General features: G+C 35.9%; 1 protein-coding gene across 50 annotated transcripts in view; it reads left to right on the top strand.

Moving 5' to 3' along the window:
- The window catches only part of BAZ2B (bromodomain adjacent to zinc finger domain 2B), a 332,790-nt gene that overhangs the window by 196,550 nt on the left and 114,820 nt on the right, over nt 1-21,420 (top strand). For 22 of the 50 annotated variants that reach the window (XM_086354978.1, XM_086354962.1, XM_086354957.1 and 19 more), the window contains 3 exons: nt 4,963-5,151; nt 9,470-9,637; nt 10,552-10,745. In XM_086354978.1, the coding sequence (XP_086211104.1) occupies nt 4,963-5,151; nt 9,470-9,637; nt 10,552-10,745 (551 nt within the window). The remainder of the gene's footprint in view (nt 1-4,962; nt 5,152-9,469; nt 9,638-10,551; nt 10,746-21,420) is intronic. The other 28 variants (XM_086354968.1, XM_086354951.1, XM_086354915.1 and 25 more) reach the window with 3 other exon arrangements.

The following is a 21,420-nucleotide window of genomic DNA, read 5'->3' as shown; positions in this document are numbered from 1 at the left end:
AGCGTCCAAAACATATCTATCTGGGAGATTCAGGGATACTAGTTAAGATTATAAAAGGCAAAAGAAGTCAAAGCGCATGTTATATAAGCATGGAGGGTCTATATAAATAATGTGTCCAAAAATATAATAATGGAAAACATTTATTAAGTACTTGTATTTCATATTATGCCAAGTATTGCAGATTATTGAGATGATCAAGATCCAGTTTTTGCTCAAGGTCTAAAATCCTAGTTTAGAATTCATGTGCATAGAAGTGATAGTTAAAACAGTGGAAGTACGTGAAATGACTGAGGAAGAAAGCATAAAAGTGGAAGAAGGAGATAAGTGGACAAAAATCTTAAGAAATCTTACTTATATTTACAAAAGAAAATCCAATAAGGCACACAGTAGTACTATTGAAAAATATAGTTAATAAGAATATGAAAATAGTTCCATGACCTGGATCTTAAGGGTGAAAATGGATTTTAATAAGGAAGAGGCAATCATATGCCAGATTTATAGAGTCAGGTTAAGAATGAGAAGAGCAGAGATTATTGAAATCTAGTGGTTAGGAAAACTTAAGGTCCTTTACAGACAAAATGGAAGGGAGACTTAGACTTTGCAAGGTATTAAAGATTCTGAGAACTGAGGAGGAAGTGGACAGACTAGTATACGAATTTTCTTTCAAGGTTAATGAGGAGTGATGGTGAGATGGAATTGAGAGGGAAGGAGACAGATGGGGTCAAGTGGTAGAAGACTGAGGGCGACCGAAAGGCACGCTGAGAAATATGGAAATGGAAATGCGGAAACCATGGTTAGTAAAATGTAAGAGTCTAAGATCTTGGAGTGGCAGCATTTTGTGTGATAGAATCCAGCATGTGGCCTAAGTGAAATCAAGGAGAAATAAAAGGCCAAATGGTAATTTTAAAAAGTTAGGACTTGAGGTTGCCTAAGTGTAAGACAAAAGGAAACTAGTAAGAAGGATCCTTGAAAGTTTAAATGAAAATTCAAAACAATTTCGTAGTCTTTGGAATTAGTCCCATGCATGTGCACCTTCTGTTATTAATGAGTAATAAATCGATTCATTCAGCAGATACCTATTATATATCTAGTCTGTACAAGACATTGTTTTAGGTATTTGGGATCTGTTACTGATTTCTGTATGTGACAATACCAGTTCATAATATTATAATGTTAACTAACTTGTTTAATACATTGTGGTGTGAAAAAGTCTTCAGTTCAGTTTAGTTCAGTCGCTCAGTCGTGTCCGACTCTTTGAGACCCCATGAATTGCAGCATTCCAGGCCTCCCTGTCCATCACCAACTCCCGGAGTTCACCCAAACCCATGTCCATTGAGTTGGTGATGCCATCCAGCCATCTCATCCTCTGTCGTCCCCTTCTCCTCCTGCCCCCAGTCCCTCTCAGCATCAGGGTCTTTTCTGATGAGTCAACTCTTTTCATGAGGTGGCCAAAGTATTGGAGTTTCAGCTTTAGCATCAGTCCTTCCAGTGAACAGGACTGATCTCCTTTAGGATGGACTGGTTGGATCTCCTTGCAGTCTAAGGGACTCTCAAGCATCTTCTCCAACACCACAGTTCAAAAGCATCAATTCTTAAGTGCTCAGCTTTCTTCACAGTCCAACTCTCACATCCAGACATGACCACTGTAAAAACCATAGCCTTGACTAGACGGACCTTTGTTGGCAAAGTAATGTCTCTGCTTTTGAATATGCTATCTAGGTTGGTCATAACTTTTCTTCCAAGGAGTAAGCGTCTTTTAATTTCATGGCTGCAGTCACCATCTGCAGTGATTTTGGAGCCCAGAGTCTTACACTACCTAAATTATGTTCAAATCATTGAGTTCATTAATGCTCGGGATTATGTCTTATTTATCCTGTATGCTAAGTACTAAGCATAGCACCTGTACTTAATATGAAATTAAATATGTTCATGAAATGTCTGAATTACTAGAAACTTTTGAATAAAGATCAGAATAATTCTGAAAGGTTTTTACATGGAATTAGTAGCTGTTTTTATAAAAAGTGTGGGAAAATAGTATTTAAATTATTAATATATATAGAATTGCAAAGCCATTTAATGAGAAAGATATACTTTTTCTTATCACTGACTTCTATATTGCTATATAGGCAAAATTTAGTAAAGATTATTAAATGTAGTGTAAATTATTTCCTTTCAGTGGTATAACTTTATCCATGTATAGCAAAGAAAATCTTTGATGTGTATTCTTAATAATGCATAGTATCACTATAATCAGTGTAATGTGGGCCTGATCTTCACTATATACAAAAGTGAACCTTTTCTTATCAACAAGGAATAAATAGGTCCTATAGATTCCATTGTCACATGAGTACTTTCTATGCTTCAATTATGTTCACCAGGAGTTTTCTAAAAAGGAATAAGAAAATAGAGTAAGGTAGCCTCTTCGTAATTTTGTCAAGCATAGATATAACTCTGTGTACAAACTACTTTTTTTCCCATTTGAATCTACAGTGAGTAAAGCATGTATTTTGTTGAAATCTTATATTCAGCTCTTTCTAGCTATCACACTTTTTAGAGTTAGAAAAAGAATGATTCATGTTGATGTTTGACAGAAACCAGCACAATTCTGTAAAGCAGTTAACATTCAATTAAAAACTAAATACATTTTTTAAAAAAGAACCTTTTTATTATCAAATTGTGTAAAATTGTTCTTAATTATTGCTGAAGAGTGACAACTGCATTTAGATATTACTCATGTTTTTGGTTCATGAGACGCCAAGGTAAACCTTGCTCATTTATTTCTTCACAGTAAGAAAATGTTCTGACTATCCATCTAAGAATGCCTGCTAACAATTAACTTCTGTTGTAGAAATATTTCTATCCGTTTCTGATCCTTTATAATTTCAATCTGTTCTGAGTTTTTATAATATATTGTATAGTTTTGAGTTTACCTCACAAAACTTTTTGTATTAAATCACTGCTATTAATACATATATACAATTGACAAATATAATTTAAGAATTATTATTTTGTAAAATATAAGTTAAAATGATTCTAAAATCTACAAACTGAATGTTCAGTTTATTTTGTTTATCAAGAAAACTAATATAGAGGAAAATGAAACTGACCACAGTATGCTTATAAATAAGCAGTTGATTAAGGACATGTGATTTCAGAAGCTGAATTGATTAGTGAGAATTGGGGATTTTATAGGCAATCACATGTGAAAATAAATAATGGTTCTTAATGTTATATATAGGCTCATTTTTTTAGAGAAATTAGCTGGGTCTTTGAGAATTCTATTGCCCACCCACGCCACTCCACTCAAAATTTACATAATCTTTGTGATACCATAGCAATACTCTTAAAAATAGTGATACTTGAGTAATTTCCCTTGTTTCTAGTAGCAGACTCTGTTTTGTTTTGACTTAATTTTAGTGCTAATTGCAGTCTAGAATTCTGATTAGATAAAAAGTACCAAATTCACAGATTTTCTGTTTAGGCTTTGATAAACAGAAACTAAGATTGGTTGACTAAGAAAATATTATCCAATTTTATGTCCTTCCCTGCCCTCCTCCCTCACAGTTTTATTTGTGGGCTTTACTTGTAGAGACTCTTGAGTATCTTCCCTATAAGATCTACTAACTGCTTTGTAATAGTGGGACCGCAGCCTTCATCAGAACTTTTTACCTTGAAGGCTGATTGATGTAAGATATACTTGATGTAATCATCTATTTAAATCTTACTACTTCAGTGAAAATACAGTGTTATTTCAATGAGGAATTTAGGGCTTATATCAGTCAATGAGAGTACACTCTGATCTCTTTGATGACTTCCTCTTAGTTTTCAGAGAATAAAAAAGCAAAGAGGAGAGATTTTGTTGATAACTAAATGATAATGAAAACTATACTTATTTTTAAGTTGCATTTTTTAAATTTACTTCAAACATACTTTATTCAAACTATATTGCAGTGCGTAGCCAGGTCTGGTGTAAACAGGATTATAAGGAAGCCTTATTTTTTTTTTTTAACACAGAGCACAATAGTTTCACACAGTAAATTATGGTAGCCTAGAGTGTGAGTTTTTATATTCTGCTTTCATACTGTCAAATCAGGAAACTTAATTATTTCCTGGAAGTAAAAAGAAGATTTCCAAGTATTAACAAATCTTCTGCCAAATCCGTACAAAGAATGAAAAATTCATTGTGTTTTTGATTGTTTAACACTGCAACTTTGGGTTATGACACTTAGTACTACATTTTCTTTAGAGTAAATGTAGAGATTGAAAAAAGTCACATTTGAATTGAGTATGAACTTATTGTCACAATGTTTAAAAATGATTATTATATTGATCACTAGCCTCGAATGCATTTAGAAACAAATTAGTAGGTTTATTTATTAAATACTTACGCTCTTGGATGTATTGCTTTATCAGGCTAGAAATATAATCCTTTTTGGCATCAGCCCTCCTCACCTAAAGATGTTGGATAGAAACTATAGCTTCAATTCTAGTACATGGAAACTAGGAACTCTTTGTCTAGAGTATGACAATTTGAGTAATGACTTTGTAACAGATTCTGGATTTATTTGATTAATTTTCGACTTTGTATTAATAGGATGTTTTTTTATCTTCCTTCTTATGAGTAAAAATTCCTGATAAAATATTAACGTACATGTATTAGCAGAAAGTTTGCCTCACTTTTGCAGGTAAAACTATATAATTCATGAAAATTACTTACTTAAAGCATCATTCTCAATCTCAAAATTATAAAGTTATGTCATTCATTTGACTTATTTTTAGAGAATATTCGTGTTTCTAGAAACATTTTATTCTGTAGGGTTTGAAGAACAGAAATGCAAAAGAAAAAAGGTATAATAGAAATTTAATAGATAAACTATAAATTTTAACACACTATGAATGCTGAAATCAGATAAATCTCATGTTTTTATAATACAACTTTAAGTGTGTTTTTTTCCCTCCCAGGACATTTATTCAGAGCAGCTGGGGATCAACCGTTTAACCTGTCCACAGTGTCGAGTGCCTTCCCAATGGTCAGCCACCCAGTCTTTGGTCTACATTCAGCCAGCTCAGGGCATTCAGAATTTGGTGGTTTGGGGACACTTGGTACACCCACAGCCTTAGCCGCCCATCCCCAACTAGCGTCTTTTCCAGGTAAACATCTATTACAAACAGTGTTCAAGGAAAGGAAGAAAGCTTGAAATGTGCAAGCAGTAATTGTTTATTAAACTGAACAAAAAGAATAGTCTTATGCCTGGTATATTAAAGCTCACGTGCAAGAATTAGCACAGTCCTTTTTACCATGTGCAAAATAATAAAACACACAGTGTGGCTGTGCGGCAGTGTAATTAGTTATTTAAATGCTAAGCTGAAACAAAAGGCATCTGTTGCAAAAGTGAATAATTAAGCCAAGTTTTTATCATGCTTTTTATTGAAGTAGAAAAGTATGTGTTTTAGAAGTATAAAATTTGATGAATTTTTCTCAGTTTTAGTTGGTTTTTAAAAAAAATTATTTAACTTTCAGTGAAAAACTAAAGTCCAGTTCCTATAATGAATAAATACACTTTTATTTTGAGTTCTCATTTCTCTGCGTTTGTAAGTAAGATGAGCTTGGCTCTTAAATTTCTATTTTTTTTCATATTTTACTTAAACAACCATAGATTTGCACCACTTACATGGGAGGGAGACCAGAATTATCCCAGATTATGAGGATTCAGGAGTCCAGTAAGACACCAATTAAAGCTTAACTTAGACAAACATGCTATCATTTCTCGTTATATTATTTTGAAAGTCTAAGCTTTAATATGTTTCCAGTGATTAATTTTATCTTAATAAATTTTAGTTAAGGATACATGATTTAGTGTTACTATTAGAGCATAATTCAGAGACAAGTAGGTCTGAATTTAAATCAGGCCTGTTAGCTTTCAGCTGTGTGACCTTGATTGAACAAGTAATCTGACGTCTCAGCCTCAGGTTTCTCACGTGAATAATGAGGATGATAATAATAATAATAGTATCTACCTCTTAGGGTTCTTGTGAAGATTAAGAGAGATAATCCATGTCCAGTGCTGAATGCAGTGTTCAGCATACATAATTAGTACATAATTGGTAGCCATCATGATTCTTTCTCTTGTTAAGAGTTTCTTTAAAACTAATCAAGTATCTTGTTTGATGGAAAGATGGTTAAATATATATTTAATATGACTCATTTTTTGAGTCATATTATTTCTTTAATTCAGAAAAGGGATGGTGAGAAGGAACAATGTGTCTAGAAAGGTAAAAGTCAAACAAAGTCTTGACATTTGCTTTAAAAACACTAATAGGAATTTATTTTAGGCAGTTCTGAGCACGGTTGCTTAGCAAGATGAGTAATCAGTAGATATTTGCTGAAATATAGGTTGCTGAATAAAAAATTAAAATAGGTAATAGTAATATAGTTGCTAGTATCTTAAATTTTAAAAATTGTTTTAACACAATTTCTTATATTTGATGTAGTTTGATATATATGTAGTATTAATTGCTTTTGAGCATTTCTAAACCACAATGTAATTATTGAATTATTAAATCAATTATCTTCTGTACTGAAACATGGTTAACAGTTGTAAAGAATTACTCATCTCAACTTCAATAATGTTGGTATTTCCACTGTATGGAAAAAATGCAATAACTTCCCTAATCTATATAAGCTATTCATATAAGCTATTCATTCATCCATTTATTGTACAGACTTCTTTGAGCATCTATGTTCTGTGCACTAGGCTAAGCACTTAGGAGTACACTAACATTGTCTATGTTATGTTTCTTATAGTTTTTAGAAGATGGATAAATAGAAAATTATAAGACAGAGTCTTTAGTGGCAAATAACAGTATGGCTGTATAAGCATGCTTTTTTGCCAAGAGAATATGCTTTGTTTTAGAGGACTCATTTGTTTAAGTTGTACATTTTATATAACTTAAATTGTCTATAATTGGTTTTATTTAGAAGGGTAACCAAAATGCCAAAATTTTCAAATCACCTACTAAATAAAAACACAAAAAGAAGAAATTACTAGGAATTTTAAATCAGGAATAGTTGATTTTAAAATATTACACACTTCTAAACTAGTCTGCATTTCAGGTGATTAAATCAACGTGAAAATTACTTAATGTATATTAGTATAATAAAATTACTTCCATTTTATATTGAAATAATATTTCATGGGAAGTTATTTTAAAATATTTATAATTTTAGTCATTATATTTTTATATTATATTACTATGAATTTTTGTGAAGTATTTGGCTGTATCAACTCTAGGAGATTTTTAAATTCTGTTGTCTTCTGGGTTCAAATTGTGTTTCAGTATATCCTCTGAAATAATAGACTCTTTCAATGGAATATGATTAATGTTTTTACCATGCAGTTACTGCCTTTGAATACATTTAGAAATTCCTCATGTTCTGGTTTATATAATCCTTATTTTGTAAATTTCATTTATCAACAAGGTGGTTTGTGACTAAGTTGTTTTTTTCTTAATTTGACAAAGAAATAATTCATACTTAACAAAAATTCTGTTATTTCCCATGAAATATTAGACATTTGTGAAGCTTGTTTTCAGAAGTGCTACCATTTTCATCTTTTTATTTGATCTTATTTACTTGAATTTATAACATGTATGTTTTCCAGTTGTGTTTTTTTTCTAATCTCTGTTGTGTGCTTATTTACCATTGATATTCTAAAGTACATTTTTATGTTTTTTTTCTGAGTTTGATTATGTTTAAAATATTTGAGTCTTATTATACTTTGATTACCTTACCGATTTGTTGGTTGTTTACAAAGTCTGAACCTTCAACTATATTGCTTTAATTATAGACTCTATTTTAAATAATATGAATATTTCAGGAAACTGGTATTTCCTTTTTTATCAGCTAAATAGAACCAAGTTTTCAAACCTATAAATAGCAATAGATTCCGGCTGTGCTGATACAAGCCCCCAAAACATAGTTTTTCTTTCTATCTAAATACAGTTCTTTCATCTTAACAGTAGATAAATGATTGATAGTTTTGTATAGTTATTCTTGGTTCAGTTCCCATCATTCAGGCACTGCTGAATATACATTGGTGTCATTTCACTAGCAGCGACTTCCTGCAGTGCAGTAGAATAGCTTTTGCAGTTTTCTGCTTATACTGATTTTTAGACATTAGAATGTCAGTTACCATGAACGTTTCGCTTTCTTTTAAGCTAGACTTTTGTCTTTAGATAATGAAGGTGCACATAACTTTACATCTTGTTTTAATGAAGAGATGTTCTTAGAAAAACTCTCAAGATCATATAATACAATACATTGACAATGTTGAATTTTCCCAAACTCCATTATTGGGATTTTTCCTCTAATTTTTTGTGATTATCAAGTCTATGAAAAATGTACCATATCTCTTGGAAGATTAGCCTAAAAGGTAGTAATTGACTTGGTAATCTAGCTGGTTAGCCATTTGGAAAGTATTCTTTCCAAGATTTTAGATGAGGCAATATAAGACTGTCCTTTGATTTATTTCAGGTTTCTTCTTAATCTTAACCTTTCCCTAAATAATGTATTCTATAAAATTTGGCTTCTCTCATTTTCTAACAGTTTTAACTAAAAGCCACTGTTTGAATAGCTAAATTGCATTCAATGATAAGACATTATTTTTTTTTAAATTTTTTTAATTTTTTAATTTTTTTTTTAATTTCAGGTATATTTTGTAAGAGGAAGTATAAATAAAATTCAGGCTTTTTAAAATTAACTTTAAGGAAAAAAACTTTATTGTAAGTCTTTTATAGTTTAATATGGCAACTTGTTTTTGGAAATCTTTGAAGCACTTTTCATTTTTTGAACCAAAAACAAAAACAAAAAAAGACATTGATTTTGCTATCTCTGTTGTTTTGTTTGAGTATAGACATTTTCTTCCATAAAGGTATTCAAGATATGCTGAATTACAGAGGTATTTGTATTATTATTTAAACCATTTGATTTATCAAAGCCAGATTTTTGTTGTATGTAATTTAAGGAAATTCTTAACATAGATTGTAGATGGTTGCCTTACATTCTAAGGTTTTAAAATAGATTAAAATAATCTTAAATACTCTTTCTTTGCTAATTTAGAAAAATTATGATGTAAGTCATCAAAGAGTTAAATAGTTCTTTAATATTAATTTCAATTTTCCCATTTTATTTTAAAACCTATAGACTGCCTTTGTTCTTCATAAACTTGAATTCATAAAAGCTGCTAAGTAAAGAACCTTGGATACTGTCTTAACGAGGAGAATGATGAATGTATAACTTCTAATCAGTTATCTTATAATTAGAAAGATGGTCAGAACTATGTGTAATTCAGCAATTCTGTTCCAAGATAAAACCTGAAATTTTTCTTCAGTAATAAAATATAAAAAGCTCTGTTAAGTTAACTAGAAAGTTAATCCAAATATTTTTGCTTGTTTGGTGTTTGGCTTTGAGGTGCAGAATGGTGGCGAACAACAGATGTTCATACACGTGCAGGGGCAGCCTTCTTTCCACCATTACTGGGAATTCCACCACTGTTTGCTCCTCCAGCCCAGAATCATGATTCTTCTTCATTCCATTCAAGGACTTCTGGAAAAAGTAATCGAAATGGTCCTGAAAAAGGTATCCATGTTAACTCGAGTGAAGTATTACCTTTCATTTCAGTACCATTTTCAGTAGAGTTCAGATTTAGAAACAGTTACAAAGCATTGTGCTAGACACTTTCACATTGTCTGGCTTAATCTTTATAATAACTCTGTGAGATTGAAAGTGTTCGTGTTTTCCAGCCAAGATTAAATAAATTATTCAAGAAAGTATTGTTTACATGTTGACATTGCATAGCAGAATTTAACCCAGGTTTTAACTCCCAACACCACTGCTTTTCCTCTGTATCTCATTACCTCCCTTATGTTGCTCAATAAAATATATTACTTCTTCTCTAATTAAGCATTAAATTTATATGTTAGCACACCTTTTTTCTTTTACATTTTCATTAATATTTCATAGTTGATAACTGTTGTTAGAATACATTTGCAAATTATAATACCATTTTAGATGGTTTGTTATTGTCTTTCTTTCCACTTAAGTGGATGTTTGGGAGTTTGCCCTGAAAGAGGGAATAGTTGTATTTAATTACTTTTCTAAAGCTTTTTTAATTGAAGTGAAATTCACATAAATGTAAAATTTACCATTTTAAACAGAACAATTCAGTGACATTAAAGGCACTAATAGTGTTGTACAACAGCCACCTCTATCTAGTTTCAACACGTTTTCATCACCCCAAAAGGAAACTTCATACGAGTTTCTCCCTATTATTTCCTCTCTCAGTCTCTGGCAACCACTAGCTTGCCCTCTTTCTCTATAGATGTACCTGTTGTGAATATCTCATATAGATGGAATCATACAGTTTGTGTCTGGCTTATTTCACTTAGCATAATGTTTTTAAGTCATCCCGATTGTAGCATATGTCACTATTTCATTCCTTTTTATGCTGAATAACATTCTCTTGTATAAACATATTTATTTTAACTTTCAAGGTGTAAATGGATCAATAAATGGAAACAGTACATCATCTGTATCTGGTATCAACACATCTGTACTGTCCACTACTGCTTCAAGTTCTGTGGGACAAACGAAAAGTATAAGCTCAGGTGGAGGAAATAGAAAATGTAATCAGGAACAAAACAAAACCCAGCCTTTGGATGCTAGAGCTGACAAAATCAAAGATAAGGTAAGTTAACCTTCAGGGGACAAATATAACAGATCTATACAACTATTCTAAAGATCAAACCACCTGAATCTATGGAATAATTTTTTATGATATATGAACTCCTATTTTTACAGATATTTATTTTTATCGAGTAGTTTTAGTATTAAACATCTAAAAAATTAAAAATGTCAGCACCAGTATCAATAACACAAATAGTCATCATGCAGTTCAGTTCAGTCGCTCACTCGTGTCCGACTCTTTGGAACCCCATGGACTGGAGCACCCCAGGACTTCCTGTCCATCACCAATTCCCGGACTTTACTCAAACTCATGTCCATTGAATCAGTGATGCCATCAAACCATCTCACCCTCTGTCATCCCCTTCTCCTCTTGCCTTCAGTCTTTCTCACCATCAGAGTCTTTTCAAAATGAGTAAGTTCTTTGCATCAGGTAGCCAAAGTATTAGAGTTTCAGCTTCAGCATCAGTCTTTCCAATGAATATTCAGGACTAATCTCCTTTAGGATGGACTGGTTGGATCTCCTTGTAGTCCAAGGGACTCTCAAGAGTCTTCTCCAACACCACAGTTCAAAAGCATCAATTCTGAAGCGCTCAGCTTTCTTTATGGTCCAAACTCTCATATCCATACATGACTACTGGAAAAACCATAGTTTTGTATAGACAGATCTTTGTTGGCAAAGTAATGTCTTTGTTTTTAAAGTGCTGTCTATGTTGGTCATAACTTTTCTTCCAAGGAGCAAGCGTCTTTTCATTTCATGGCTGTAGTCACCATCTGCAGTTATTTTGGAGCCCAAAAAAATAAAGTCTGCCACTGTTTCAATTGTTTCCCCATCTATTTGCCATGAAGTGATAGGACCAGATGTCATGATCTTAGTTTTCTGACTGTTGAGTTTTAAACCAACTTTTTCACTCTCTTCTTTAACTTTCATCAAAGGCTCTTAAGTTCTTCTTTGCTTTCTGCCATAAGGGTGGTGTCATTGGCATGTCTGAGGTTATTGATATTTCTCCCAGCAATCTTGATTCCAGCTTGTGCTTCCTCCAGCCCAGCGTTTCTCATGATGTACTCTGCATGTAAGTTAAATAAGCAGGGTGACAAAATACAGCCTTGACGTACTCCTTTTCCTATTTGGAACCAGTCTGTTGTTCCATGTCCAGTTCTAACTGTTCTTTCCTGACCTACATAGATTTTCTCAAGAGGCAGGTCAGGTGGTGTGGTATTCCCATCTCTTGGAGAATTTTCCACAGTTTGTTATGATCCACATAGTCAAAGGTATTTGCATTGTCAATAAAGCAAAAGTAGATGTTTTTCGGGAACTCTCTTGCTTTTTCGATGATCAAACAGATGTTGGCAATTTGATCTCTGGTTCCTCTGCCTTTTCTAAATCCAGCTTGAACATCTGGAAGTTCACAGTTCACGTACTGTTGAGGCCTGGCTTGGAGAATTTTGAGCATTACTTTGCTAGCGTGTGAAGTGAGTGCAATTATGTGGTAGTTTGAACATTCTTTGGCATTGCCTTTCTTTGGGATTGAAATGAAAACTGATCTTTTCCAGTCCTGTGATCAGTGCTGAGTTTTCCAAATTTGCTGGCATATTGAGTGCAGCACTTTCACAGCATCATCTTTCAGGATTTGAAATAGCTCAACTGGAATTCCATCACCTCTACTAGCTTTGTTTGTAGTGATGCTTCTTCAGGCCCCCTTGACTTTGCATTCGCATTCCAGGATGTCTGGCTCTAGATGAGTGATCACACCATCGTGATTATCTGGGTCATGAAGATCTTTTTTGTATAGTTCTTCTGTGTATTCTTGACACCTCTTCTTAACATGTTCTACTTCTGTTAGGTCCATACTATTTCTGTCCTTTATTGTACCCATCTTTGCATGAAATGTTCCCTTGTTATCTCTGATTTTCTTCAAGAGATTTCTAATCTTTCCCATTCTGTTGTTTTCCTCTATTTCTTTGCATTGACCACTGAGGAAGGCTTTCTTATCTCTCCTTGCTATTCTTTGGAACTCTGCATTCAAATGGGTATATCGTTCCTTTTCTCCTTTGCCTTTAGCTTCTCTTCTTTTTGCAGCTATTTGTAAGGCCTCCTCAGACATCCATTTTGCCTTTTTGCATTTCTTTTTCTTGGGGATGGTTTTGATCCCTGCCTCCTGTACAGTGTTACGAACCTCTGTCCATAGTTCTTCAGGCACTCTGTCTATCAGATCTAATCCCTTGAATCTATTTGTCACTTCCACTGGATAATCATAAGAGATTTGATTAAGTCATACCTGAATGGTCTAGTGGTTTTCCCTACTTTCTTCAATTTAAGTCTGAATTTAGCAATAAGCAGTTCATGGTCTGAGCCACAGTCAGCCCCCAGTCCTGTTTTTGCTGACTGTATAGAGCTTCTCCATTTTTGGCTGCAAATAATGTAATCAGTCTGATTTCGGTGTTGATCACCTGGTGATTTCCATGTATAGAGTCTTCTCTTGTGTAGTTGGAAGAGTGTGTTTGCTATGACCAGTGCGTTCTGTTGGCAAAACTCCATTAGCCTTTGCCCTGCTTCATTCTGTACTCCAAGGCCAAATTTGCCTGTTACTCCAGATATTTCTTGACTACCTACTTTGTCATTCCAGTCCCCTATAATGAAAAGGACATCTTTTTTGGGTGTTAGTTCTAGAAGGTCTTGTAGGTCTTCATAGAACCGTTCACCTTCAGCTTCTTTAGCATTGCCTTGGAAACGAACAGAGATCATTCTGTTGTTTTTGATATTGCATTCAAGTACTGCATTTCAGACTCTTTTGTTGACTATGAGGGCTATTCCATTTCTTCTAAGGGATTCTTGCCCACAGTAGTAGATATTATGGTCATCTGAGTTAAATTCACCCATTCCAGTCCATTGTTCACTGATTCCTAAAATGTCGATTTTCACTCTTCCCATCTCCTGTTTGACCACTTCCAATTTACCTTGATTCGTGGACCTAACATTCCAGGTTCCTATGCAACATTGCTATTTACAGCACCAGACTTTACTTCCATCACCAGTCGCATCCACAACTGGTTGGTGTTTTTGCTTTGGCTCTGTCTCTTCATTCTTTCTGTAGTTAGTTCTCCACTGATCTCCAGTAGCATATTGGGTACCTACTGACCTGGGGAGTTCATCTTTTAGTGTCCTATCTTTTTGCCTTTTCATGCTGTTCATGGGGTTCTCAAGTCAAGAATACTGAAGTGTTTTGGCATTCTGTTCTCCAGTGGACCACGTTTTGTCAGAACTCTCCGCCATGACCCGTCTGTCTTGGGTGGCCCTACTCGACATGGCTCATAGTTTCATTGAGTTAGACAAGGCTGTTGTCCGTGTGATCAGATTGGTTAGTTTTCTGAGATTGCATTTTTCAGTCTGTCTGCCCTCTGATGGAGAAGGATAAGAGGCTTATGGAACATTCCTGATGGGAGAGACTGACTGAGGGGGAAACTGAGTCTTGTTCTGATGGGCAGGAGCATGCTCAGTAAATCTTTAATTAATTTTCTGTTGATTGGTGGGGCTGTGTTCCCTCCCTGTTACTTACCTGGGGCTAAACTTTAGTGGAGGTAATGAAGATAATGGTTGAAGTGAAGTCACTCAGTTGTGTCCCACTCTTTGCGACCCCATGGACTGTAGCCTGCCAGGCTCCTCTGTCCATGGGATTTTCCAGGCAAGAAAACTGGAATGGGTTGCCATACCTCCTTCAAAAGTTCCCATGCACCCACTGCTCCACTCAGTGCCCCCAGCCCTGCAGCAGGCCACCGCTGACCCACACCTCTGCTGGAGACACCGGGAGGCTCATGGGCAAGTCTGGATCAGTCTCTTGTGGGGTCACTACTCCTTTCTCCTGGGTCCTGATGCACATAAGGGTCTGTGCCCTCCAAAAGTCTGATTCCCCAGCCCTGTATAAGTTCTGATGGCTCTGTGGTGGGGTTAATGGCGACCTCATAGATAAGGTTTATTGGGAAGTTAACACATACCAGTTCTACTGTAATTGTTTTGCATAGAATATCGATTTCAGCCCTCCCTATACCCCTAATGAGGTAGGTACTATTATTATAAATCGAGAAAAAGAGTCCTCAAGTAGTTGGCCATTAAGTGGTTAGGATATGAAGTCAGGCAGGTTGACTCCACAGCCCATGCTTTAGGAAAACCAAATCAAGAAACCATTTATTATGGAAATTTTCAAAATGCACAATAGATAGAATAGAATAATTATCCTGTGTACCCATTATTCAGTTTCAGCAGTTACCATCTCATGGTCAATTTTATTTTATCATAACCCCAACTGTGCAGGTTAGCAATTTAATGCTTCTCAGGTCTGAATTCTCCTTTGCCAGTTGGCACAATATTAGATCTTGCAAATAGAGGGTCCTGGAGAAACACTGGAGGAGGAAAGGCTTCTCTTCTTGGTTCAGGTGTTCTCTTCTTGGTCTTACGCTGTGCCACCAGTGAATATTCCTCGCCCACTGGCAGCTATCCTGCCACTTGTGTTCAATAGATCCAGTAGTGCACACCATGTAGTGAGTTTCACTGACATCCCAGCAGGCAGCTTAATAGTGAGTTTGCTAGCATGCCAGTGGTTAGTTTTCTAGCTAATTTTTCTGTCACCCCTACTAGAAGATCCCTAGCGAGTTTTTCTGGCACTCCAGCAGGTGGTATTTCTTGTGTGCCAGCACTGATCTGTGATGCTTCGTGAGTTTCTCTGCCGTCCAGTGGGCGATAGTCACATCCTTTCCAACAAATACCCCTGCTTGGACCTCCTGACTAAACTTATCTGCTCTAGAAGCAGTATCAGGAATAGGGTGATTTGTGCAGATTGCACATGGTAAATTCACTCAGCATTCTGGACACTATAAGTCTTTGGATTTCCTCTTCCACATTGTCCTAGGGAAGTTGTGACACTTCAGCTATACTAAATATAGTCCACCACTGTGTCCAGATTTCATGCACCCTACTAAGTAAGCTGAGAGACCTCCAGCTACCTGAACCAACACATTATATCCAGAATTTCTAGTCAGTGCACCCGTATCAGTGAATTTGGACTGCTTCCATTTGGGATTTCTTCTTGAGTGAGAGAGAAGTCTTGGTTTATTCTGAGTTCAAGCCCCAGCATCAACTACAAACATTTTGGAAAGACAGATAATAACTAGAACATTGCCTTTTTGTCTACATTTTATAAAAACCACTCTCAGGGCCTGACATTTCTTAGGGCAGAGAGTCAAAAGTTTGTGATCCTATTATACAGAGTGAAGTGAGTCAGAAAGAGAAAGATAAATACCGTATTCTAACACATATATATGGAATCTAGAAAAATGGTACTGAAGAATTTATTTACAGGGCAGCAATGGAGAAACAGACATAGAGAATAGACTTATGGACATGGGGAAAGGGGAGGGTAGGGTAAGATGTATGGAGAGAGTAACATGGAAACTTACATTACCATATGTAAAATAGATGGCCAGGTGGAATTTGCTGTATGGCTCAGGAAACTCAAACAGGGGCTTTGTATTAACCTAGAATGGTGGGATTGGGAGGGAGTTTCAAACAGGAGGAGATATATGTATACCTATGGCTGATTCACTTTGAGGTTTGACAGAAAATAGCAAAATTCTGTAAAGCAATTATCCTTCAATAAAAAATAAGTTGATTTAAAGAAAAGAAGTTTATGATCCTGTAACATCACTTTCTGTATTATCTCAGCTATAATATGAGGAGATTGAGAAGCTTCTGACACACCGCATTAAGAGCAGGATATGTGTAGCGACTGATTGCAGAGAGCACTGATCTGAACTTTAAATGTAAACAATATGCCTCTCAGGCTCTGACTTTTAATTCCAAGAAACAATTTTATCATATTTCCATTTGTCCTTTCTCAAGGCAGCATCAAGTTCCATATATTTTCCAGGAACAACTAAACAAAGTTTTCTTTCCTCTTGCTGGGCATATTGTATAGAAATATTTCCTCAAGACCTTTCGGTTCCATCTCAACAGAAGATAATTGTTTTCCAGAACATAATAAGACATATGAGAGTCTGAGGGAAGGTCATCTGCTGAAGCCACTAAGAATGATGATACCCGTCACAGAAACTCAATGGGACTCTTCTTGGGCCCCAAGACAAACATATTTTGGGGTCATATTTTCCACCTGTTCCTCTTCAACTACTCTTTGCTCTTCTCCTTTATGGTATGTTTTGAGGGCATTCCCATTAGTATGAGCTCCAAAGGCCTATCTCTGCACTACTGTCAGCCTCTCTGCACACCAGATACTGACTGAAACACCACCTACTCCTTCGGTTCAGTTGAGTCGCTCAGTCGTGTCCAACTCTTTGCGACCCCAAGGACTGCAGCATGCCAAGCCTCCCTGTCCTTCACCAACTCCCGGAACTTGCTTAAACTCATGTCCATTGAGTCGGTGATGCCATCCAACCATCTCATTCTCAGTCATCCTCTTCCTCTCCTGCCTTCAATCTTTCCCAGTTTTTTCCAGTGAGTCAGTTTTTTGCGACAGGTGGCCAAAGTATTGGAGTTTCAGCTTCAGCATCAGTCCTTCCAATGAATATTCAGGACTGATTTCAGGAAATCAGTTGGATCTGATTGGTTGGATATGACTGGTTGGATCTCCTTACAGTCCAGGGGACTCTCAAGCGTCTTCTCCAACACCACAGTTTAAAAACATCAATTCTTCAGCACTCAGATTTCTTTATAGTCCAACTCCATGCATGACTACTGGAAAAACCACACTCTTTGCTCCCATGGTATTTTGAAGCATGTCCTAGACCTCATATCATGGGATGTCTATATCTATATGTATTTCTAAAAGTTAAATACCCAAGCTTTTAAACATTCCTCTTAGAAGGCTTCTTTGGTGGCTCAATGATAAAGAGCCCACCTGTCATTGCAAAAGATGTGGGTTTGATCCCTAGGTTGGAAGACCCCTAGAGGAGGAAATGGCAGCCCACTCTGGTATTCTTGCCTGGAAAATACCAAGGACAGAGGATAATCCAGAGATAGTCCAGAGGATAGTCCTTGGTATAGGACAGAGACTGTACCAAGACAGGCTATGGTCTATGGAGCTGCCAAGAGTTGGCAGCTACTAAACAAAAACAACAGACCTCTTAGAAGAAGTGCTAAATCTAGTAAAATCTAGTATATCTAGTGCCTGCACAATGTGCAAGGCAAGACTTTGGAGGAATGGGTATGAAACAGATTCTGTCCTTTGTTCTAGTAAGGAATCTGTTTTGACATTCCTGGGGCTTCCCTGGTGGCTCTAACGATAAAGAATCTGCCTGCAGTGTGGGAAACCTGTGTTCATTCCCTGGGTCAGGAAGATCCCCTGGAGGAGGGCATGGCAACCCACTCTGGTATTCTTGCCTGGAGAATCCCTATGGACAGAGGAGCCTGGCGGGCTACAATCCATGGGATCTCTAAGAGTCGGACATGACTGAGCAACTAAGCACAGCACACTGACATTCCTAAAGAAAATAAGTGAAGGTAAAGTAGAAAATATTTCCAGGAACAGCTACTAAAACCTTACAGAGGTACCTCTTTAATGATATAAGGAAAGAAATTCTGGGTACCATAGGGGTGTCTTGGAGTAGGATATGACAACCCACTCCAGTATTCTTGCCTGGAAAATTGTATGGACAGAGAAGACTTGTGGGCTACAGTCCCATAGGGTTGCAAAGAGCAACTGAGCAGAGGGATGTCTATTTATATCTACATAGAAGTATCACTAGAGAGAGATTGACTATCAGTCTGAGGGATACTAGAACTTACGATTTCAGAAGAGTACATTAATAATACATGGTCTAGAATGAATCTGTATTAGTGGATTGTTCAAGTATAATGAAGATGAAGGGAGCTGAAACTAAAAAAGAAAATCCTATACTTTTTAACCCTGTATTTTCAGTTTTAAAAACTTAAAAGAAGAACTACTTCATCAGCTCTTTTCATGTGAAGTTTGAAAAGTGTTCTTCAGCTAATTTTGATAATTCCTCCTAGAAGGCGGGGTTACTTATATCAGTGATGCTCACTTGAAATCATTAAGTCCAATTCCCTCACATAGCCTACATGTATATTCAGAATGAATATAGCTATTTTAAATTTAACAAAGTAAGTCAACAGAGACTAAAATATACAAACATAAAGCCTTTTGAGAAAAAAATAAAAAGACAATTCAGGGTTAAGTTCTACTCTTGTTGCCATACAAGTTATTGTTACCACAGCAACCATAACAGTCTTATAAAAATGCAAGTGATTTTTTTTATCACTTTAAAATATCATGTTACCACTCTTTGTAATGGTTTTCTGTCTCACTCAGAATAAAATCTTTGCCACGGCCTGTAAGACCCTGTGTGGCCTGCCCGTGCCAGTCCATCAAGCCTTATTTCCTATGGCTCTCTCCCAAGTTTCTGTGCTCTAGCAGGTCTGGCTAACTTTTCCATTCTTTGAACACGTCAAACTTGTTTCCAGCTCATGGCTTTTTCCTTTGCTGTTTCTCATCTTGAAAGGCTCTTTTATCTTTCTAGGATGGGCTCTTGCTCTCCATTTAGGTCTCAACTGAAAAGAATCTTACCTGACAATTACATCTACATCTTCATCCCACCCCCAGCACATACTGTGTATCCAATTATCTTGTTGTAGTCACTAAAAACCCTTACTGACATTGTTTGTTAATTCTCTTCTTCCTGTTTCCATGAGAGCAGAGTTGCTATCTGTATGTCACACCCTTGTATCCCCAGAGACTAGAACAACTCTGCCTGGTTACATAATGGCCTTGAATATGTATTTGTTTTGCTATTGAAAGAAATACATACCCAGGGAAATGAAAGTTCAAGGAGAGACTTCTGAAAAGCTTTCCTAGAATGGGTAGGGGGCTACTGCTGCTGCCAAGTCGCTGTAGGGGGGAAAGGGGGTAATTAGTAAAATCTCCTTTGATTATTTTTTATGAATCTAAGAAGGCTCATTTTTAAAATGTTTAAACGACAGAAAAAGACATACTACCTAATTGTAAAAATTCAAAAGAACCATTCCCCCACACATACACATTCATAGGGACTAAGGAGATGAAATTGGTGATATTTAAACTCAGTTTTCTATCTTTCCCTAATACCTGGACTTGTCTACTCACATCTACTTTTTTCTTTTTAATTCAGGGACTAAATTTGTTATAAAACAGACTCTTTGCATACTGTCAGAGTATGCTCTGCAAAGACCACCTGCATTAGAATCATATTAAGTGCTTGTTGATGCAGATCCCTGTGCCTTGTTTAGAGTTGGGGTCCAGGAATCTGCTGGCTACAGAGTCTACAAGTGAATATTTCGTGTCCCTGAAGCTTTAGAACCCTCACCTCTCGACCCACTCTTAAGGAGTGTAGGACCATCTATCAGAACAACTGTAAATGAAAACTACACAGATTGCTTGGAAAATGAAATGGGAGTTGTTGTTGTTGGGGGTTTTTTTCTTCTTTTTTTTTTCTGCTGAATCAGAGTAGCTCCCTTATTTCCTTCCTTCCTTGGTTTCTTCTAAAACTGAAAGTGGTAACTTCAGTTTAGGTTCCTTACGATTTTCATAGTCTTGCTATGCATGTGTGCCTCTCAGTCGTTTCTGACTCTTCGCAGTCCTGGCAGCCCACCAAGCTCTTCTGTCCATGGAATTTCCTACTCCAGAGGATCTTCCTAATCCAGGGATCAAACCCAAGTCTCCTGCATTGTTAGGAGGATTCTTTAGCACTGCACCACCTAGGAAGCCCAAACATACTTAGAGACTCAAAACAGATTTTGGTCGCAAAGAAGGAGCTGTTTCTCTGCCCCAAAAATGGTATGCTTAACATTACTCTATTAGTATTATTTCCCTTTAATCTCTGCTTTGGTCTTTCTCATCCTATGATTTCCCTTATTTCAAATCACTTTCTGCTTTACTGTAAGGGAAAGAGCTTAGGGAATGATGAGACTATTAGCTTATTGAAGAGTATGCCTGTGCTACTTTGGAGCAGTTAACACAGTATCATGGCAAGCAAAATATAACAGGAGTGACTCTCTTCACACATGTGTTTTATATGATTTAAATAACATTTCAGAAGACACAAAGGAAAATATATGTTTGCCATCAGAAACTATGGCTTCAAAACCTAGCCTCCTCTTGTAGAGGTGTAATATTATCTTTTATTCCCAAACCCCATAGTTATGAAAGGCTTCATTTCTTCTAAAGCCATAACTTAGTGTAATTTGTTGCTTTTGTAATTCATTGCTGATTTTTCTCTATTTTATCTACCAGCAAACACTATAGAAATGTTCTGAAGTAACTTTGTAGTCAGTCTTGCTTTGTTGTTTTGACATTTCTCCCTTTTAGTCTTCCTATTGGCAGAATTTTAACTTTTTCATTATTGTATAGTTATTTAGTTATAGTCTATCTCATTTTTTCTCTTTTTATCCACTACCATTGTCTGTCCTTTAAACACAAAACTTTCCTTTTATATGATCTCACGTCCCTTTTCAGCTTTGAATTTTCTTTGTCCTGTAGAGTCTTAAATTTTCCAGAAATTAATCTCTCTCTTTATCATATTTTTCTGTCTTTTCTGATGTGGAAATATACAAAACTTAAGTTCCTTGACACTTAACTAAAGCCACTCTTTAAGCCTTTTTCTGCCTATTTTATCTTCTC

The sequence above is a fragment of the Bos grunniens genome, chromosome 2 (assembly GCF_055505025.1).
Source record: "Bos grunniens cultivar Pamir isolate PY7600 chromosome 2, Bosgru_T2T1.0, whole genome shotgun sequence".
NCBI classification, from domain to species: Eukaryota; Metazoa; Chordata; class Mammalia; order Artiodactyla; family Bovidae; genus Bos; species Bos grunniens.
Note: the sequence above shows the minus strand (reverse complement) of the source record. Positions and strands in the feature narration are given on the sequence as shown.